The 22,344-nt window shown below is 40.5% G+C and overlaps 1 protein-coding gene across 5 annotated transcripts in view; it reads left to right on the top strand.

The window, feature by feature from the left end:
* KIF5A (kinesin family member 5A) overlaps positions 1-22,344 on the top strand; it is a 209,854-nt gene that overhangs the window by 67,373 nt on the left and 120,137 nt on the right. For all 5 annotated transcript variants that reach the window (XM_040340905.1, XM_040340904.1, XM_040340906.1 and 2 more), the window contains exon 2: positions 21,754-21,841. In XM_040340905.1, coding sequence (XP_040196839.1) covers positions 21,754-21,841 — 88 coding nt within the window. The remainder of the gene's footprint in view (positions 1-21,753; positions 21,842-22,344) is intronic.

Genomic DNA, 22,344 nt, shown 5'->3' with positions numbered 1-22,344 from the left:
AAACCAGCAAGAAACTTGCTGGGAGATATTTTTTTTGCAGAGGTCGTGTTTACATTTTCGTTGAGGAAACTGTCGAGAAACTCGACGAGCCAAAAAGAGAGAATGTTCTCTATTTCCTTGACGGGAATGGAGAAAATTGGCTTGTCGAGTTCCTCGACAGCCTAACAAGGAACTCGACGAGCAAAACGATGTATTTCGCCCGTCGAGTTCCTCGGCCGTGTGTACGAGGCTTAAGACAAAGCAGATGAGTATTATATAAAATCCCATCTTGAACAGAGCTGATAGGACGGAGACTGGTAAGCCGTCAGTTTCAGACTCTGGTTGCATTAGCCTAATAACCTTCTCCGTTGGGATGCCGTTTCCATGACGACAAATGATGGTGATGAACTAGCAACTAATGAGTTATATATTTACAGGAGAAGAGTCTGTTAAATCTACCTGCCCTCTACACAGCCATCAAAAGTAACCTTACAGTATTAAACATGATATTCTGTTTATCATGGCATTAGTTGTAATATCCCGTATAGGCATATTATCATTGACTCTATTATGTTATGCTAATGCAGATTTTTTTCTAAATAAAAAATACCAGCTGCAACAATTTGATCAGTCATTTTGAAGCATTCAATAAAGAAGCAGCGAGCTGATAGCTTTCTAATTCTGCAGGGATTGCATGACATAGTTGATATTATTGTCCCACTGGTTAGTCATGCAGTCATTTCTTGCCCCAGTGACTTGCATTCTCCTTTCCTTATCAAAGACGCACATGGAACAGTTTTGCTGAAGATTGGATAAACCCCCTAGTTTTGTCTCATCTGTGGGAGTAATTTGCAGCACTCTGGGGAAGCACACAAAAAAAGTATAAAACCGCCAAACTAATTGGCATCAAAGACTTGGCTTCAGTGCTCAAGGGCAGACATATGAAACAGTGAAACATTGTAGTGTTAATGAGTAATGTGGTGCTCCTGAATTTATTTAAAAGTGGGTCTTCCTGTGAAATGCTGATGCTGTGGGGTTCTCCTGCTCATCTCCTTTTCTGAATAATGTGTCAGCCCCACTGAGACAGGATTATAGAAAATTGATGGAAAAATGTCTGTGTTAATTATAAGTACCAGACAGATCCCAGCACCTTTTGCAAAGTCCCAACTTTCCATTCCTGTTTTAACAAACGAGCCACCTTAACTTAAATGGGACATTGTACTATGAATACTTTAACAAGTACTAAAATTAATGTCACAATTCAACTTATTCTGGGAACACAGTGTGCTTGATTTACTAAAGACAAATAGGCTGTTCACTTTGCAAGGGAATTAGCTTAGTGAATGAAGCTTTGTTGGCTTCTATCATTCAATCATGTGCAAGAAAAAATATTTTTTTCATTATTCTTGCACGTGAATAGATTATTCTTTGTAATGTGAATTTCCACCTCATTCACTAAGCTAAAGGAATTCCCTTGCAAAATTAACATCTTATTTGCCTTTAGCGAATCATTTCTATTGCACCTTCCACAGGCATTCGGTATGGCTTTCATCACTGGCATTGGCCATTCCCACAAGCAGACAGTATGGATCTCATTGTCTCCCAGTTCCATACCCAGAGGCAGACAATGCATTCACCGTAGGTACACAATTCACATTATGCAGGTACTCTATATGCCCTCTACAGCCACACAGTGGCCCTTCCACAGGATCACAAAGGGTTTATTTACTAAATGCAAATTGTCGGTGCACTTTTGCAGTTTTACACTAATTTTCCTTATCCAATCATGTGCAAGCAGAAATGCTTTGTTTTTTTTGTTTTTGTTTTTCTTGTCCCTGATTGGGTATCCTTTACAAAGTGAAGCTTCACCACATTTACAATGAGAAAAAGAGTGCTTCTGCTGTACAGTCTATTTGTCTTTAGTAAATCAACCCCAATGTATCCTCCACAGGCACACAGCAGTCCTCCCACTGGAACACAATGCACCATCTGCAGGAACACAGTGGCCCCTTCCAGAGGTGCACACTTCAGCTCCCAATGGCTCAAAATGACCCCTTTTAGAGTCACATATTATTGCTCCCACAGAGAGAATATGAATCTCCTACAGGAACACAGTGTACGCTCCATGGGCTCACTGTACACATTCCACAGGCTCACAATGAACCCCCTCTTTAAATTATTTATGCTACCTTCTTTATATTCATGTTTTAAGTTGCTAAAACTAAACTCCACGCAGTCCTAGGTGTATGGCAACAAACTGAATGCTAGCCTTTGGTTTGATTATCTTGCCACATTTCTTCCTAAAGAAATTTTACTATTTTACTTGCCTTGTTTCCTTTATATGTACAAGCTAAAATACCTCCTTTAACTTTGTTATATCATATAACCGTTAATAAACACAGATATTATGCAATCATACATGCAAGATAATGGCACTTCAACCCAATCTTGCAATCAGGGCCAGCTAATGCTCTGTTTCTACTCACCGTGCCTGACTTGCGGTCTCCACCCTGCATCACAAGAGTCCTTCCATGTAGATAAAGTTGGCAACCATGTGTTGGCTCCGTTTGGAACATGTGTACTCCTTGGACAAAATAAAGAGAAATTGTATTCATCCTTCGCCTGGTTGCCGACCTTATCTACATAGAAAGCTAATATGTAATGTTTCATGTCCCTTTGTAATTACTTTTTAATCCTAGCGTTTTTTTAGTTTCCGGTTGGGGACTGACAGCACTATCTTCCAACCATTAAAACATTTCTGGCCACTTTTGTCTTTTGGTTCCCCACTGTGCTAATATCCTTAATGAATAGATTATGACATGACAGGACAGTGCTTCCACTGCTGTTTTCATAGTAGGTCTCTTCCTGCCATTAACTTAGCAGTAAAAGCCTACAACAACCGCCTGGAGAAGATGGATGAATTTTCTATATATTAACTCAAGAGTAATGTAATTCAATAAAGTAATGCTAAAGATTCCATTGACCAATTTGTTACATGTAGCTTTTCCATTTACGTTAAAATAAAATAAAAACACACTTTTAAGGTCACGCTAAATCTGTGCCAACCACTAATTGTACTTTGTGAGTGCTGGGAGGATCATGAAATGTTTCATGGGTGCTGTGCAATTGTTAGAAGAGAAGACTGAGAGCTGAGGCATGCTAACATGTCATGGAAATCCACTTAAATCCGATGGCAGCTGTACATTCCGTGTGTTGTAATTTGCTTAAGTATTGATCAGAAGTGCTTTTAACAATTGTTTTTCATTCCATGTTGAATTGAGGCTTGAGGCTTCTGTATTGATTACAGATCTATTTAGATGCAAAGAACTTTCTGTATTACATGTATTCAGGAACAGTATTTATGACATCATTGGAAATGTAGTATATTTGCCTCTGTGATCCAGATGTTTTACACAAAAAAATCGAATCTTTTTGCATGTACTACACAATAAATCTTTTCCCTTATGTTGTCTGTATTAGTCAAAGTAAGTTAAGGCCAGAGTTTTAAAACTAAAGCATGAATTGAACATGTCCTACTTCCCAATGTAAACACCCTAACATTACTGGCAAAAGACAGGCACCTTGTGATTCCAACTATTGTTTCACAGGCCAAGACCCTAGATCTTGGGGTCTACATACAGGGCCTCTGCTCTACTCCAAGTCAGGATGAATACCTCTCTCCCTTAAAGAGTGCTAAGCTTCACCAACAGTCATTTAGCTAACATATCAAAGAGCCTCTGAGGCAAATACAGGTCCCCAATGATTGACAGCTGCACATATGCTTAGCACTTAGAAAGGTTGGGCTTAAACTTTTCTTAAAGAGAGGTAGAGGCTGTCCTAGGATCCAATGTTCTTTCCAGGTTCCTGTGCTTTACCAGTAAAATTAGTTTACACCACGCAGTTGAACTTAAATACAAAAAAAGCAGGGGTCCCAACTTGTGCTTTAACTTGTGATCTTCCCAACTTTTTCTGCTCACCAGCTTATTGTTATGCCTCGTACACACGATCGGTTTTCCTGACAGGAAAAGTGCAATGTGAGGTTTTTGTCAAGAAAACCAATCGTATGTATGCTCCATCAAACTTTTTCGGTCAGTTTTCCTGCCGAGAAAAGATTGAGAGCTGGATCTCAATTTTCATAACAGGAAAAAATCCTATCGCGTCCGTCTTTATGCAATTATGACGTGCAAAAAAAACACGCATGCTCAGAATCAAGCAAAAGAGCCGAACTGCCTATTGAACTTCATTGATCTCGGCTCGTCAGAAGTGTTGTACATCACCGCGTTCTTGACGTTTGTAATTTCAACCAAAATTTGAGTGACACATTTCTACATACAGGAGGTGTCTTGAAGCTGTCATTAGCAACAAAGGATTTTGTGTGAAGAATAAAATACATTTTAGTTAGCATGTTCAATACTTTTTCCCTGTGTCATTCCATTTTATTACACATAACTTAATTTCTAAACTTATTGGCTTTGGTTTCTATGTAGGAATGGATTCAGGGCCGGATTCCTCACAAGGCCACAGAGGCCAGGCCTCGGGGCGGAAGTGGGTGCAGGGGTGGCTCGCTCCCCTCCCTCTGTCCTCCGGTGCTCGGATGTCACGGAGCGGGGTCTGTGTGTGCAAGGTCCCGCCCCCCTAGACTAGCTTGTGTGATAGTAGATTGAATCAGTGTTCCGCCTATCGCACAAGCTGTTCTAGGGGGGCGGAACCTTGCACACAGACACAGACCCAGCTCCGTGACATCCGAGCGCCAGAGGACAGAGGGAGGGGAGCATTCAGTGGGCACAGAGGCTGCAATCAGTGGGCACAGAGGCTGCAATCGTGGGCACAGAGGCTGCAATCGTGGGCACAGAGGCTGCATTCGTGGGCACAGAGGCTGCCATTAGTGGGCACAGAGGCTGCAATTAGTGGGTACAGTTATTTTCAGTGTTCTCTTGTGTGGAAATAAGTTTTTAATCGATCTATTGTAGCAGTCATCGATAAAGGACGAGAATGGTGGTGTGTGTGTGGGGGGGCGGCATTGAAGGACCTGGCCTTGGGGCGGCAAATGGAGTAAATACGGGCCTGAATGGATTGCATGGATTGTTACCAACATGTGGTGAAAATTTCATATCAATAGCATCTTTAGATATATCTTTACCTAGAAAAATGGTGACGTGTTCAATAATTATTTTTGTATACATATATCTGTGTGTATGCATATTAAAAATAATAATAATAGCAAAAATTAAAAATGTACAACCAACTAATGGTTTTGCACTGATTTGTTCTGGGGGGGGGGGCATTTTTGGTTTTTGGTTGTAGAAATTTTCAGCTCCACCCATACATTCACTTTATTTGCAGACAGTACAATGGCAGTCATTTGTAAGATGCAGAACTGGTACCCATGTAAATCAAAAAATATATAATAAGCGCAGATCCTGCTAGACTATGAAGATGTACTGGAGGCTTTCATATTTATTTCATACACTTTCATTATCTTGCTAATCTTGTTATTACAAAGATGTTTAGTTAGATTTATTTTTTTTAAATACTGGGTCACTGAGAACAAAGCTTGTTAAATTAATTTGAGTTAGAAAATAGTTACTGACAGAGAAGACAGATAACTGTATGTGCACAACACAGATAAAAAGCATTGCTGCCTCAAGCATGACTTTTATATTGACTTTAGTCAACTATAAAATGCTCTCTCCTGTGTATATTCTAATTTTAGCCTTCCCGTTTTCACTTTGTACATAATTTGCAGCAAGTGTGCTCCCAGTCAGCCTGTTTAGCTGGTTATTGTTGACCCTAATAGAGCGCCAGGCTAGTAGAGTCCCTGCGTAGAGTGAAAAGAGATTTCAGGCCTTGGACAGCTCCGGGTGCTGATTTCAAGCACAGCAAGCGACAGCCTCCAGGAATAGAGAATTTCATCAACTCCATTGATGTAAGCAAGGCAAAGAAATATTGCAACCTCACCCTGAGGATGTGTAATCAGCGATATGCAAATGACATTCCCCAAGCAGACCACTGTGTTCTTCTGTGCAATATACAGCGGTTCTCTCTGTCACTCAGTGCAACATTTCTTAAACAAAATCTCATTTTCATTTTAGCCCCGGAGATGAGAAAAACAGATGGGCCCTCAGGCCGGTAAAAGCCACCTACTACAAAACATATAATACCAGTGCAGGCTGGGAACAACAGAAAAGGCAGTGAGTGGCACTATGATTGGGCATAGTTTATGGTGCCAAGCGGAATGGCAGCTGTGTTTATTTCACACTGTGCTGAGAAACCAATCAAGACCTTTAGCTAAATTAGTCCCTTGGAAATCTGTATGAGACAGAAAAAATCCTGCCATATGGAACACAGAAAACAATCGAGGGAACTTGTCCTTGGATTCATTAATAATCACTGTAAAAAAAGTCTATAAAATATGATTTACATTGTGTGTGGAGCCTAACAAAGGATCTTACAATATGGTGATGTCCTGAACAGCGGCTGAAAAGTGGAGACACGCTATAGAACATGGGATTTTGTCTGAAAATATTCAGTTTAAAAAATGTGCAGTGCTAGAGGAAATCAGGGCAAATACTTTATATATATATATATATACACTGCTCAAAAAATGTAAAGAAACACTTTTGAATCAGAACTCCTGGGATATTGATCTGGTCAGTTAAGTAGCAGAGGGGGAGTGGTGTATACAGAGGGGTTTGTTAATTAGTTTCAGCTGCTTTGCTGTTAATTGAAATTAGCAACAGGTGCACTAGATGGGCAACAATGAGACGACCTCCAAAACAGGAATATTTTTTCAGGTGGAAGTGTCTGACATTTTTTTCCCTACTCATCTTTACTGACGGTTTTTCACTAGTTTTGCATTTGGCTAGGGTCAGTGTCACTACTGGTAGCACGAGGCGATACTTGGACCCTATGAAGGTTGCACAGGCAGTCCAACTCCTCCAGGATGGCAAATCAATACGTGTCATTGCCAGAAGGTTTGCAGTGTCTCCCAGCACAATCTCAAGAGCACGGAGGAGATATCAGGAGACAGGCAGTTACTCTAGGAGAGCTGGATAGAGTCGTAGAAGGTCCTTAACCCATCAGCAGGACCATTATCTGCTCCTTTGTGCAAGGAGGAACAGGATGAGCACTGCCAGAGCCCTACAAAATGACCTCCAGCAAGCCACTGGTGTAAATGTCTTTGACAAAACAATAAGAAACAGACTTCATGGGGGTGGCCTGAGGGCTTGACGTCCTCTAGTGTGCTCTGTGTTCACTGCCGGACACCGTGGAGCTCGTTTGGCATTTTCCATTGAACACCAGAATTGGCAGGTCTGCCACTGGTGCCCCATGCTTTTCACAGATCAGAGCAGGTTCACCCTGAGCATATGTGACAGATGTGAAAGGGTCTGGAGAAGCCGCTGAGAACTTCTTGTAACATCGTTCAGCATGACCGGTTTGGTGGTGGGTCAGTGATGGTCTGGGGACCTCAAAAAATATTAGCAGCAAGCTAATTGGTAACAGCTTGCTGCTAATATTTTTTGAGGTCTCGGGACCCCGGACTGGCTACCAGCTAAGCGACTGGTCACGTGGTAAGTTATTTGAGACGTACGCCCAGTGCCCTGTGAGACACAGGGCGACGTCCATACTCGAACTACGAAAAAATGGCGGCCGTTCCACTTCCGGCGGCACTCATAAGCATATGAGATGTACACCGATGGGGATTAAATGGACGTTTCTCTTCAAACTTTTTGACAGATAGGGTGCGAGATTGTCACCCTTCTGTCGTGTGCCATTGAACCTATAACTAGTTGCTCTATGGGGCGCAATATACATTTATTAATCACAACTAGCAGGCTACAGCAAAATGGCCGCTGCTCCACTTCCTGTATAGGAAAATGGCCATTTGTCTTACTTACAGCCCACCAAACAAGCCACTCTATATAAAGGACCCTCATTATACCTCTCACTACTGAGGAAGTCACGTGTAGTGACGAATACGCGTAAGAGTCCACCGAGAGGTGCCGGAGGTGACGTTGGCGAACTACTTCCCCCTTTTTATATGCCTGATTTTATCTTAAGCTATTCATTGGCAATCCTGAGACGTGACTACCAAGAGGGACCTGTGTTTCTTTGAATTACAGTCCATTCGGATAACCACCCATACAGATACGATTAGAAAGTGCGTTTGGATCTATATGCTGTTACCTTACAGCAGTAAGGTAAGGGGACATCCTCACTCACCTTGAAGGGATCACTGGATATCCATCCTTTCTTTACATTACATGTTGGGATCTACACCAGCACCTTTTAATTTTGGACTTTTGATTAACATTCAATTTTCCGTTCTTACTATTAAGCTCTGCTGCATGGACTTTTTAGCTTAGCTTATCCCAGCCACTTGGGTGTTGTGTTATGCACATTGTATATCTTTATTTGCATTTTTTTATCACTTATTCTATTGTTTATTTTACTCTACCAAGAAGAGTTCATGAAGTTATTTATTAGCACTCATGCTTAGAATTGATACACCTTTGTCAGTCAGTTCACTGATTATTTTTTGATGCCATTTTGTTTGTACTGTTCTAACCACAGACAGACCACCTTTTACTTCCTCTACACACCTTTCCCATCCCCCATCCCCCACTCACAGCGCAGCACTACCTTCTCTTTGTTATTATCTTATGGTCTGATACACCTTTCAGTGCCGCAGCTGTATCCATCTTTTCCCTCCCCCCCACCTCTTGGTAGCGCAGTAATACCCACTCCTTCACTTTTATGTATTTTAGGTACTATCGTTTTTTGTGATATCATGGGCGCATGCAATTTTCCTTGACTTGATGTATTTGGTATCTATTTAGCCGATGCAACCCTTCTTTTATATTTTACTAAACATTTTGTATTTTATTGTTTTTCTTGGCACTAAAATTCATTAGTTTATTTTTTCTGAAAATATGCATTTCATAAAACAATTGAGTAAACATTGTATAACAGAAAAAATTGCAACAATCTTTTTTTTTACAATGCCTCTGCTTTCAGAAAATATATTATGGTCTAGGGGAGGGGTCTCCAAATTTTCTAAACAAGGGGCCAGTTTGTTGTCCTTCAGACTTTAGGGGGGCCGGACTTTGGCCAGCAGCAGTGGAAATTTTCCTGGCATCAGTGAGAGTACACATCACCACGTTTGGTATTAGGTGCAGGAATAGTACCCCATCATTGGTATAATTAGAAGGAATAGTGACCCATTATTGGTGTCAGTGGGAGAAATGGTGCCCCATCATTTGTGGCAAAATTGTGTCCCGTATCATTGAGAGGAATAGTGTCCCAATGGCCGGATAAAGGCAAGCAAAGGGTGGCATCTGGCCCCAGGGCCACAGTTTGGAGACCACTGGTCTAGGGGATCAAAGTAATTTTATAGCCAAAAATGCAGATGTGTGACAAAAAAATCCTCAAGAGGGAAAGTGGTTAATATGGGAATTACATTTTCAGACAAAAATTTTAGTACAGCTCCATTATATAGCTCCATTATATAACATTTTCTAAATATTGCAATTCCATTTTAAATGGATCTAACATTATAGTGGACTCTTATTATTATTATAGTGGAGAAAAGTCAGGGTTCTGCAAGTTACCCAATTATGGAAAGTGTTGCTTTGTGGCACCTTGATTCATGATGACCTGGAGCATCCAAGACCAAACTGTTGGCTGTAATTGTGTGTTAAGCCAGAAGGATAGATTAATTATTTAGTGAATATTAGCTGTTGGAGTAATGTCTTTTGGTAAAGTATATGGGCTTAGCTAGATATAATCTATATTATGATCCTCTGATTTGAATGTGATTCTATCTGGCTTTTTTGCTGTCCTGTGATCATACAGGCCAACTTCCCACACTTTACATCCTACTTCATAATGGTGTTAATACACCCTTTATTAATAGGCATGTTTTGCACATTTTAAGTGTTTTTGTATCACATTGAAGTTTGCAGACTCCTTCGACAATATAGTTCTCTCTGTCGTTTGAATGAACTGATCCTATAAAAAGAGAACACTCTTATATTAGAGGAATATATGCAAATGAAAAACTATTCCCCCAATCAGACTCAAATGTTATTTTTTTGCTAAAATTGGTTGCTATGGACAACAGTTCTACTATTGTACACTTTCGTAGTATTCCAATGTCTGAACTGAGTACTGTCCGTGATACTTTTGTATTTGCACTTTGTACACTTTTTTGTCCTGAAAATGTAACTGACAGTAATCATCTGTGTTGTTGCATTTGCACTAATACAGCTACAATCACTTGAAAGTGCAACTTTAGTCAGGATATTAAGGCCTGATAGATCACTTCAGGCTGGCCCCTTTTGCAGGTATATGTAAAACATAAAAAATACGTGCCTATACTGTTTACAATCCAATGAGGCACTATCTCATCCTGCTCTGCACATGCTCAGTTGCTCTCTATTCTCAACACGGTGCTTAAAATCAGAGCCAGTAGAGGCTGATCAGCTGACAGCTTTAAGATTTAATGTTGAAGGGGGAAGAAAGCAACAGGAATGACACAGACTGTGCCGAGAGAACACAAATAAGGGAGAGAGAAGAAAAAAAGCAGGAAAGGTGAAAGGACAAACTCTGCTGCAATGGAGACAAAAAAAGAGTTAAACTTAGGATAGTGTCTTATCTTATCTATTTGATGTTCTGTCCTTTCTCCCTCATCTGCAGATCTGTGAACTTCAGCACTGTACAACTTCTGTAAGCCTTCCACTTTATTGGAGCCAAGACATACAGTCAATGCTGGAAATTTAAATGTTTTAATTGAAGAAAATGACACATAGTTTTTGAGACCAAAGAGAGAGGGAGAGTTTCCAATAAGGAAGTGACTGCTCAGGGCTTCAACAAAATGGCCGCATCCAGCAAATAAACAGGAGCAATGCTGGGGGCAATTTACAACACACAAATTTTGGTAGCATAACTATTAATGTGGAATGTATGTTCTATTTTTAAAGAACTTTAATTGGGAACCTAAACTGTCTGAATTGATATCGATATGTGGTTAGTATCCTTGTGAATCAATAAAAAAATATTGTGTTTTTATATATATTTGCTTGTTTATTATCTTCAAGGCTACAATTTACATACAACAGTTTTTTTTAGCCAAGTAAATATGAAATATATTATGAGAATTTTTTATGTTTACTATTTCCAGTCAGCAAGTTGAGCCTTATGCTTCTTTTGACACTAACCCTAATTGCTTGCTGAAAAAGCCTGGTATTTACAGAACGTAAAAGCTGATGGTTGGATTGCACTCACAGTGGAATAAATAAGTGACCTATTCCTCTACCTCCATACTTTGTACCGCTTCACACAGAGTTTCAATTAAGCGAGACAGTCTGAGAGAAAACTCCTCAGCATTATGTTTTTGCCTTATTAGAAAAAGGCATTTAGCACTTACCCCCAGAAAGGGTGAGAATATGCCAAGGTCTCCCTTGATAGTGCAGAGGCTGCCTGCCACATTCTCAGTTCCCTGCACACTAACAACACAGGCTCAGTCTAGAGCAGGGGTGTCAAACTCAATTTCATTGTGGACTCCATCAGTCCTCAGCATCAGCCATCAGCCCTCAAAAGGGCCGGTTGTATCTAAGATTAGATGTCCAGCGCATCCTCTCCCCTTTACATTAGATGTCAAGAGCCACCCCACCATCAGAAGTTGAGTCCCACATTCTCCCTTACATCACAGTGCACCCCCTTTCCTTATGCGACTGCTGGGAAGAAGCTGGATGTAATGTTTGAAAGCAGAAAGTAAGGGTCTGAAGTTGGACCAGAGGAGGGCTGGAGCTCTCCTGCAGTTGCAGGAGAGGTGCGAGGGCCACATGAAATGGCCTGGAGGGCCGGATGACCTTGTGTTTGACACCTGTGGTCTAGAGGATGCCTTTTTTGTGAATATATTGTAGAAACCATGAACAGGAGGAGAAATAAGGATGCACGATATTCCAAAACAATATCAGAAATCAACAGAAGGACAAACTTCTTAGGAGATATCATTATAGCTGCAGGCACACATGAAAGTGCTCACAGTGTCTCACTAGCTGACTGCCACTCAGATTCCATATGGCACTCTTTAGTGAAGGAGACAAAAAGATCCCTCTCCACACCAGAATTCCAGTACAGTGCCCTCCAGCAAGACATTGTCCATAAGTCTTCTCCAGCCCCTCAGCCCAGCACCAGCTGAGGTCCCAAACGGCAACTCTTGTCTCACACTAGCTACCTTCTAGGGGTAGTAACCCCAGGAGAACTGGAACCCTCCTTGTAGAGGAAATAACACTCTGGAGTGGACTCCTAAATATTTATCACCTATCTCAGTCACCTTCTGGGTGCCCCCTCCCAGGGATTGGCTGAGGTCTGAATGACCGTCCCTGCTCTATCATCTGGGAGCTCCCTTGAAAAACAGGCAGGAGCAATTAATCACTAAGCCTAGCAATACCAGACCTGACCAAAAAAATTGATCTTTACTCCATTGACTACAGTGAGATAAAAAAACAAAATTTAACCTAACAGAGGAGGGGCTATACATCCATAATCATTTTGTATACAGTATACAGTATAATAAACATCAGTTTAAAAATGTATTACTTTAAAAAGTAAAAAAAAAATGTAGCCCAAAACCATTATAGTTTGATGTATGTAGCTAGGACTGAGACCAGTGTCTATGGCACACAAAGAACTGTGACCACCAGAACAAATCGATTTGCATAATATTTAGGAACTTCAAAAAGAGTAATTTACATTGCATTTTTCTTCGATTTTTGAATCATTGGAGATCCTCTAGCCACATACGCTGAGTAATCGTTCAAACTTGTAATTAACAGACACACATCTCACACATTAATATGGTAATCTTAAAATTGTCCTTCAGACAAGAACAATTATATTAATAGAATATTAAATAGGTATTGCATCCCTGGTTCAGAACATAATAACCTCTCCCCATTAAAATTGAAACCAAGTGTTACCTTATAGGTGAAAAAAGCCCTTCTTTATCCCGTAAATTGGAAGTCAGATTAATTCCATGGATCAGAACATTCCATTACCATTCTTCAGTAGTCATTGCGGTGGCTACCTTTAGCTGTAAGAGAAAGCATTTTAAAATAATGTAATTGATTTTGCCATTAGTACATTATGCAGCACAAGGCATTCATTTCAGCCAATCTTACAAAACAAGCCATTTCTTATTCTGCTTATAAAAAAGGATTTCTCTAAATAAGGCATATTGATACAGTGTGAAATCAAATAACTGTTTTGGGGTTGAAGCATTTTTTTTTTATAGGGGGAATGGTGAAACTTTGGTCAGTGCCAAAACCAAAATTTGAGGTGGTTTAGGTATTAGTTAGTAGTAGCATTAGTACTTATTAGTATTAGTACCATTAGTACCATGCATGCACTACTCCAGCCAAAAATAAAGGGGACTTTGGATATACCTCTGACAGATTCTCACAAATATAATATCACATAAGGATACATAAAATATTGTTTTTATTTAAAATTGGTGATAAAAACCGCCCCTAGGTGGACATAAAAACATCACCTTAAATTTTCATCATTATAATGTGCATATATAAGACCGCAAGAATAATACAATGTTAATACAAAAAAAGAACCAAGGTCTATGGGTTTCACTGGAAATAACCCCTTCCTCTGGTTTCAAAATATGTATAGCAATCCTTCTAATTTCTCACCAGTCCCCCTGACACATGCTAGGCCAGGAGGCAAACAAAAGTATCAAGAGAAATGCCCAATAGCCCCTGGGGGGCCACACTGCACAATAGCTATCAGGCCAAGAGAGGAGGAAAATCTACAGTGTTGATTATAAAAGACCACCAAATATACTGCATTAGCATTAACATCTCCATATTGCGGTCCTAAACACCAGCAAATGAGTTCAACCAATCTTGAAGGCTTTCCGCGTAGAGAACCTTTACTGAACCTTGGGCAACAGGTTTTATATATACTGTACAATTGGAGATTTTCCTACCCTCGGGGACGGAAAATATAGATTTTATTAAAAACAGGAGGCGAGTATTATGCTATAATCTTTCTTTACTGTCATCCAGCAGCAAGAGAGTTAATGAAAAGAAAAAACGTTACACAGATAGGTATGCAAATGAACATAGGTAGACTGTCCAATCAGGTAACAGGAGTATGTTATAAAGGTGAGGTACAGGTGATATTCTTCCTCTTTCTTGATGATAAAACTAGACTGGAAATAACTTGAACTGGAAACTAATTGGAACAACTTGAACTGGAACTCATTCTTCAATATGTCATGAAGTCCACAGTAGAATAGGCGCATTAAGCTGAAAAAGAATGCATTATGTAAGAGCAAAATAAATCTTGAAGGGTAGGGTATTAGGGTGGGATAATACTCGCCTCCTGTTTTTAATAAAATCTATATTTTCCGTCCCCGAGGGTAGGAAAATCTCCAATTTTATGGCAAACAGGAGGCTCATATTATGCTAGTTCAAAGCTGTATACTCTAGAGCATTAAATAAACGTACAACCTATAGTTATAATACATTCATAGACACATGAGATTCAGGTCTAAAGTAGAAATTCTTAAAAGTGGATTCTAAAGACCAGTTTTCGGTTCGCATTAAATCTGATAGAGAACCACCTGATTGAAATACCTTAGTGGCCATTGCACCTCTGGTGGAGTGGGCGCCAAATATGGAAATGTCAATGCCTGCCAAATCCATGGTTTGTCTCACCCATCTAGCCAAGGTGGGTGAGGAAACTGGATGGAAGGGTTTGCAGTAGGAAATTAGTAATTGAGATGAGTCAGGGTCTCTAAAAGGTTGAGATTTGGTTTCATAGGTTTTTAGACATTGGACTACACAAAGGTTTGGATTGAAGGGAAAGGCCGGATAGAAGACCGAATGTAAGTTGGTCTATGTGCGTCTGAAAATGGAAAATTGAACACCCTGGGGAGAGAATTGTCTACGGGATATATCTAGGGCTTTTACATCCGCTACTCTTTTAAGGGAGATGAGACAAAGTAGTACTGTTAGTTTGAAAGATAGAAGTTTTAAAGACAGATTCTCATTATCACCCCAGGAGTTAAGAAAATTTAAGAGGATGAGGATTCTGAAATAGGTCTAGTAGAATAGAAGGGAATACTGGGAGTAATCGTGGGTAGTCTATGCTCATCTCCAGAGCCTGAGGGAACCATGTTTGGGATGGCCAGTAAGGGGTTATCAGAACTATGTTCGATTCTAGGTAACGTGTCAGAAGGAGAGCCCTTGATATTAGAGCAAAGGGGGGGAAAGCGTAAGATGTTCCTTTCGGTCAAATTTGTAGAAGGGCATCTGTCCCCAATGCTTCTGGGTCTGGACGCCAATTGAAATATGTTGGAATCTGTCTGTTCAGGCGCGATGCAAACAGATCTATCTGGAAAGGACCCCACAGGGAGTTTTAGATGTTGAAAAATTGTCTGGTTCAACATCCAATCGCTGGAATCTGTTAGATAACAGGGAATTCCAGTCTGCAATGGAATTGGATAGGCCTGGGATGTATTCCGCCTTCAATATAATGTTCTTGTCCAGGCAAAAATGCCAAAAATCCTTTGCAATGTTCGCCAAAGGTTTGGATTTTGTACCTCCTAAGCGATTGATGTATTGTACTGCGGATATGTTGTCCATGCGCAGTAGAATACAACAATCGGATCTGTCTCTCGCAAAACTCTTGAGAGCAAATGATCCCGCTAAGAGTTCGAGACAATTTATATGTAACAGAGCTTCGTCTGGAGACCATTTCCCTCCTGTTGTAAGAGGACCGCAGCGAGCATCCCAACCTGAGTTGCTTGCGTCTGATTCTATTATTAAATCCGGATGTGGATGGAAAAAAGTCTTCCCATTCCACATCTGGATGTGAGTCAGCCACCAAAGTAATTCTTCTTTGGTGTCCGGAGTTAGTGTTATCTCGTCGGAATATGCCAAGCCGTCTCTTAGATGTTGGGCTTTTAGTCTCTGTAGTGCTCTGTAGTGTGGAGGTGCCCGAAATATCGCTTGAATGGAAGCTGATAATAGACCGACAATCCTCGCAATTGTCCGCAGAGATATTTGACTTTTGTTCAGGACTGAGCGAATCTCTCTTCTGATCGTCTTCAATTTCCTGTTTGGAAGACTCAGAAGGGATAGTTGGGTATTGACAAGAAAACCCATAAATTCTACCTCCTTTGAAGGGGTTAGGATGGATTTCTTGTAATTGATTATGAATCCCAGCATGTTCAGAAGGGATATCGTCCATTGAATGTGTAAATGAATAGTCTGAAGTGATTGTGCCATGATCAAAATGTCGTCTAAATATATTATTAGACGAACACCCCTGCTCCTTAGAGCTGCTACTACTGGTTTCAGTCATTTCGTAAAGCACCAGGAGGCAGATGACAGACCGAATGGTAGACTGGTGAATTGCCATTTCTTGTTTTGCCACAGGAATTGAAGAAATGGTTGGGAATTCTCGTGCATGTGCACTGAAAGATAGGCATCATTCAGATCTATTTTTGCCAACCAGTCTCCTTGTAATAAAAGGTCTTTTAACAGGTGAATACCTTCCATTTTGAAATGGCGGTAATGGACGAAATTGTTTAGATATTTCAGATTTATTACTGGTCTGAAACCTCCATCCTTATTTTTGACCAGGAACAGGTTGCTCACAAAACCTGGAGTTTGCAAGGGAACTTGAACTATGGCCCCTTTGGAGTAAAGCTCTTTTATCTCCAGTGAGATGAGCTTTTTGTCCTCTTCTGAGAACCTTATTGGAATAGGATCCTGACTTTGAGTCGGTAAAGAGGTGAAATCTATCTGGTAACCTAACACGGTGTTCAGAGGGCCTCTGGGGAAATGACCTTCGGTAGAAGATCTGTTGGGAAATCGGCCCTTGCGTTTCCCAGCTTTGGGAAAAACTTTGGTTGGAAAACCTTTTTGAGTGATGATTGGGCCTTGTCTAAAGAAGTAAAGAGAGCTACGTATTTGTTGATCTCTTTAATAAAAGAGTCACCAAAAAGTAGACCCTTGGTGATGGAAGATGGTTGAGATGAAGCGAGATGCATTAGCTGTGGATCCAGCTTCGTCAGAATCGATCTTCTTCTTTCGCTAGAGATGGCCGCATTGGCGTTGCCAAATAGTACAATGGCTCGCTGAGCCCAACCTTTCAGGACATTTAAATCTATTGGGGTGTTAGATTAAACTGCTTCTTCTATTAAATCTAGAATCTTAGCTAAGGGGCCTAACATGTCTAATAATTTATCTTGACAGAAACGATATTATCTGTCCACCCCCTTTTTTGGGTGTTTTCCTGATTTTAGAAGGAATTTAACTAATGCGGGGTCTAATTAGGGTGTATTGGCTAATTTCTTTGGGAGGGACGGTCTCGGGCACTCTGCTCTTAACTTACTAGCCTCGTTCTTATCTAATGGTTTCTGGATCCAGAGGCTTAAACATTTCGTAACTAGGGAATGGGTAACCCATTCCCCTGAACGGGGATGTTTAATTTGACCTGGGTCGAAATACGGATCACCAGAGCCGTCTATAATAGCATCCTCGGATTCCTCCTTTTCAAGGGTATTCCTTCTTCTGCATCAGAGACATTCTCATATTCAGAGTCTCTTCCTTCTTCTGATAAAGATTCCTTATCAGAAGAATAATTGCTGGAAGAGGTACGGTAAGAGTCTGGTTTTTGCCTCTTTGAGGCCATTTTTACCCGTTGTAAGATCAACTCCTCCCGGGCAGAGGGTATAACGTGTGACCTCTTGTCACTGACAGTAGCATTTCCTTTACTAGGAGGCTTAGAAGATTCACCCTGGTTCTCCATCAGGACCATTCTTTTAGAATGGGAGGGACCGGTATGAGATATATGATGTCGTTTTTGAGACACTTTACCCGCTTTTTTCAATCCCTGAATCATGTGGGATGTAGAGTCCTCCGCTGACCAATAAATGTCAGATGGGGTAATAGGTAAAGGTTCAGGGGTAACCTGAGGTTTACTTTGAGACAGGGCCATGACTACCGATTGTGCAATGGAATCATGCATGGCCGTCTGCATAGCAGATTGGATGGATTTATCTATTATGGATTGGATTTTCTGGTTTTCCTCAGGGATATCTGAGGGGGTAACAGTAGTGGAATCTTTATTAGACATAGTGAGGTGTGAGTAAATGTGATTGACTTAAGACAAATTATTCTGAAAGAGAAAAAATAATAGAACTAATTAATATATATGCAGCAGAACTATATATATTTTTTGTATCAGCAGACAACATATATGTCAGCAAGAGGGCACATATATTATGAGCGTACACCCAAACATATACATATATATATTTATTACTAATATTCTGACTGCAGTTCAAAGTGTGTAAGTATATATGTATATATATATATACATACATCCATATATATACATATATATATATAAAAGTATATATACATATATCTATATGCATATATCCATATGAACAAACATATGTTTATTTAAATTTGTTTGTGTAAATGTGTTACTATTTGTTTGTGTGTGCCAAACATACACCCCTGAACCTAAACCGGGTTCAGGGTTGGTATGTGGCAGGCACACACCCACACAGGAGAACGGACTTTCTGTCAGGGAACGGCGGTATAGCATCGCTGCAGCGCAGTGAGGAGACACACTGCCTGTCGGGCCGCGAATCTGCGCGGGACCGCGCCACAGCTGAGCACCAGCTGTGAGGAAACGATATCCCGGACTGCCGGGATACCGCCGAACGGCCGCGGTGAGGGGATGCGGGCCGTCGGAGAACAAGTGAGTGTGCTGTAAGCGGGGGTATTGGAATGGTGAGGAGACCACCTGGGAAGTTAATGAATAGAAGGGGGGTGGGCAATGCTGGGACTGCCATTAAGGATAAAAAGTATGGCCCTGCAAACTGTGACAAGCGCAGGGTTGCAGGGAAAACTCTACATATATATATTTATATTCATTTTCTGCAATGAGTTATATATTGTGACAGGGTACATGATTCCATGTATGTCAGTGAGAGGTTGTAAAGATCAGCTTTCCCTGTCTTAGAAAGGGTTAAGCCTGGCCAACAGGAAAACCTCCTCTCTCTCCCTATTAATTACGCACACCTGATAGAGATTGGAGGAGGGAGAGCTCAGCCTGAGGCATGCTGAGCTGAACAGGACAGGTTGGAGACTGTCTTCTTTGGAGAAACAAGGTCTGTTGTCACAGACAAACACTTATTTGGACTATTATTTGTTTTATACTGGAGGCTGGAATAGCCCCTCCAGTACACAGTAGTCAGGGACCGTACTGTTAGCTTCCTAAGCTGAAGTAGGCCGTTTTGTTTTTGTATTATTTCTTTTGAGTGCAATAAAGCCATATTTATTGCTTAAGTTCAGCGACTTTGCTGCATTACATTACCGCTATTCCGTGCGACCTTGTCACAATATATATATATATAATATATGTAGAAGCATCTGAGGAAAAAATTTCAATGTACTTATCTGGCTGGAGCAGCAAGAAAGAGGAAGAATATCACCTGTACCTCACCTTTATAACATACTCCTGTTACCTGATTGGACAGTCTACCTATGTTCATTTGCATACCTATCTGTGTAACGTTTTTTCTTTTCATTAACTCTCTTGCTGCTGGATGACAGTAAAGAAAGATTATAGCATAATATGAGCCTCCTGTTTGCCATAAAATTAAGTTTACTGCACATGGATTATGTTATTACACTTTTAGGGACTCATGCCGTGTACACACGGTCGTTTTTTGTGATGAAATAAAACAACGTTTTTTATCATGAAACAAAACAACGTTTTTCAAACTTCATTTTAAAAAACAATGTTGCCTACACACCATCGTTTTTTCAAAATGCTCTAGCAAAGCGCAGTTACGTTCATCACGTACGACGGCACTCTGTTCCATTCAAGCTCATGTCATAACTTGCTTCTGAGCATGCGCGGGTTTAAAAACGTTGTTTTAAACGTCGTTTTACCCACACACTATCATTTTAAATAACACAAAAAACGACGTTTTAAAAAACGACATAAACATTTTTTTTTTACGTTTTTCAGAAGACATAAAACTACGTTTTCCCCCCACACGTAAAACGACTGTGTGTACGCGGCATCAGTCTGTACATGTCAGTTTATAAAGCATGGGTTTTTGCACTTAAAATACTGCTACTATATCTTTAGAGAGTCACTTTACGTGGTGATAGAATATAGAGGTTTTAATGCACGTTACAAGTGCACATCAACTTAATTTCAAAATGCATGTTAATGTGTATCAGTTCAGATGTGAGCAGCTTTTAAAATGGAGAGCTAATACATACAATATATTAGCACAGTTTGTTGGCATCCTGCATTGGCTCTGTGGATTGAATTGGCTGGGACAGTTGGGTTAGCTTACGACCAGTTAAAATAGATCTATTTTAGTTTTGAATTTGTAGAGGAAGGCTTGAACTCTTATCAGTTTTTATTACTGTCTGTGACTCCACTGGGGAAACAGTCCCCTTTTATGTCTTTGACACCAGAAAAAAAAGGAAATGGGATTCACCAGTACAGGACGGCTGTCAGGTCACCTGGGTTCAGGTGACAGATGCACACCGTTGGGGTCAGGAGTGCACCACTATGGTAGTGAACCTTATGGCTGACTGCTGCGGATGGAACTCGGGGTGGTTAAGGAAGGCAGGTCCACTGGAGCACTGAGAGGGATCCCACAGGGAGCTAGAGCCTAAGATTCCCCAGGGCGCGGAGTCTAAGATCCAGCAGGTGTTCACCAGAGCCTCTAGTGGTGAGGATGGACTGGGCTTCAACTGAATCCAGGTTGCGGCTTCCAGAGTTCCCCATCTCTCGCTCACAGTAGGCTATAGAGATAGGGGGAAGCAGCCGCTCAGGATACAAAAGATAGTGAGGGGATAAGCCGAAGGTCGTGGCGACTAGCAGACAAGGATAAACATAGGACACGCCAAAGGTCAAGGACCCAAGCAGACAGGGATGGTAGAGAACAAGCCAAGTTCGGTAAACCAGAGACAGATGTAGCACACGGCAAGCAGGAACCCAAACACACAACAGATATACAAACGTTGATCAGCACGGCTGGCTTGCAGTGCACAGGTTAATATAGTGTTCCCTGATAGGGCCTGGGGTGGGGCCATGCTTAGTGGAGAGATTACTTAAACAGCCAGGTGAGAGTGGCTGGCCTCTAAAGCAGGACATATGGAGGAGGTAAGCTGACAGAAAAACATTACTGCATAACCATGACAAAGTCTCAATCCGCAGTCTCAAAATGACGACATAAGGGCAGTAACCCTGGAGTTTGGCTTTAAAGGTGTAGATTTTATAGAAGCAATGATGAATAGTCAGATGAATCTTGGGAAGACCTTGTTTATTCCAGTCAGCAGAGAGTCACATGTGAAACCTATTACCCTAGTTTCACTTCATAACTTTCTACTTCCTGTTCCCACCCCCAGGTCCGCGCACAGCTATGTAAATACAACACATACATATTATACAAAAGGTTTACTAATAAGAGTTCCTATCTGTAGTCATATTTTTCATCATAGCATAAATGCCTAATATACTGTAATATATATTATAAATAGATAATATTATATATATAGTGTCTTATATTGATAAAAAATAACAATTAAAGTATACATTTTTGAATGTATTCTTACTACAGCATTTCTTAACACCTGCCTAAAACTTGTTATTTTGTTAAATTTTGTTAACTTACTTTTGTGTTTGATTTATCTGTCCTAGGGAAAACCATATGTTTTTGACCGAGTGTTTCCACCAAATACGACCCAAGAGCAAGTCTACCATGCCTGTGCCATGCAAATTGTTAAAGGTAAATGTTTCAACCTCCTATCATTAAGTAATTTATGTCATTATTTTTAAAGCTAAATTAAAGACAGACTTCACCCAAGCTACCTAAAATTGTATTTCTTGTCCCTTTAATTGTTCCTGTATGTAAATAAAATATATATATATATACTATATCTACTAGTCCATGGAGTCCAGCGTTGTCCCTTTAATTGTTCCTGTATGTAAATTAAAAAAAAAAATATATACTATATCTACTAGTCCATGGAGTCCAGTGTTGTCCTCCTTTCAGCACAAATATGACGCTGTAATCTTGGACATATAATAGCATTTAAGCCAAGCTGCAGTTTCTGAAGCAAGCAAAATAGTTTCTTGTATTAAAAAAGGTATAGACTCTAATGAGAGAGAGACATCATTTTGCCCCTGCAAAGTATTAATAAGACTTCATCTGGAATATGCAGTTCAGTTTTGGGCACCAGTTCACAAAAAGGATATCGGGGAACTGGAGAAAGTGCAGAGAAGCGCAAC

The sequence above is a fragment of the Rana temporaria genome, chromosome 2, assembly GCF_905171775.1.
Source record: "Rana temporaria chromosome 2, aRanTem1.1, whole genome shotgun sequence".
NCBI lineage: Eukaryota > Metazoa > Chordata > Amphibia > Anura > Ranidae > Rana > Rana temporaria.
Note: the sequence above shows the minus strand (reverse complement) of the source record. Positions and strands in the feature narration are given on the sequence as shown.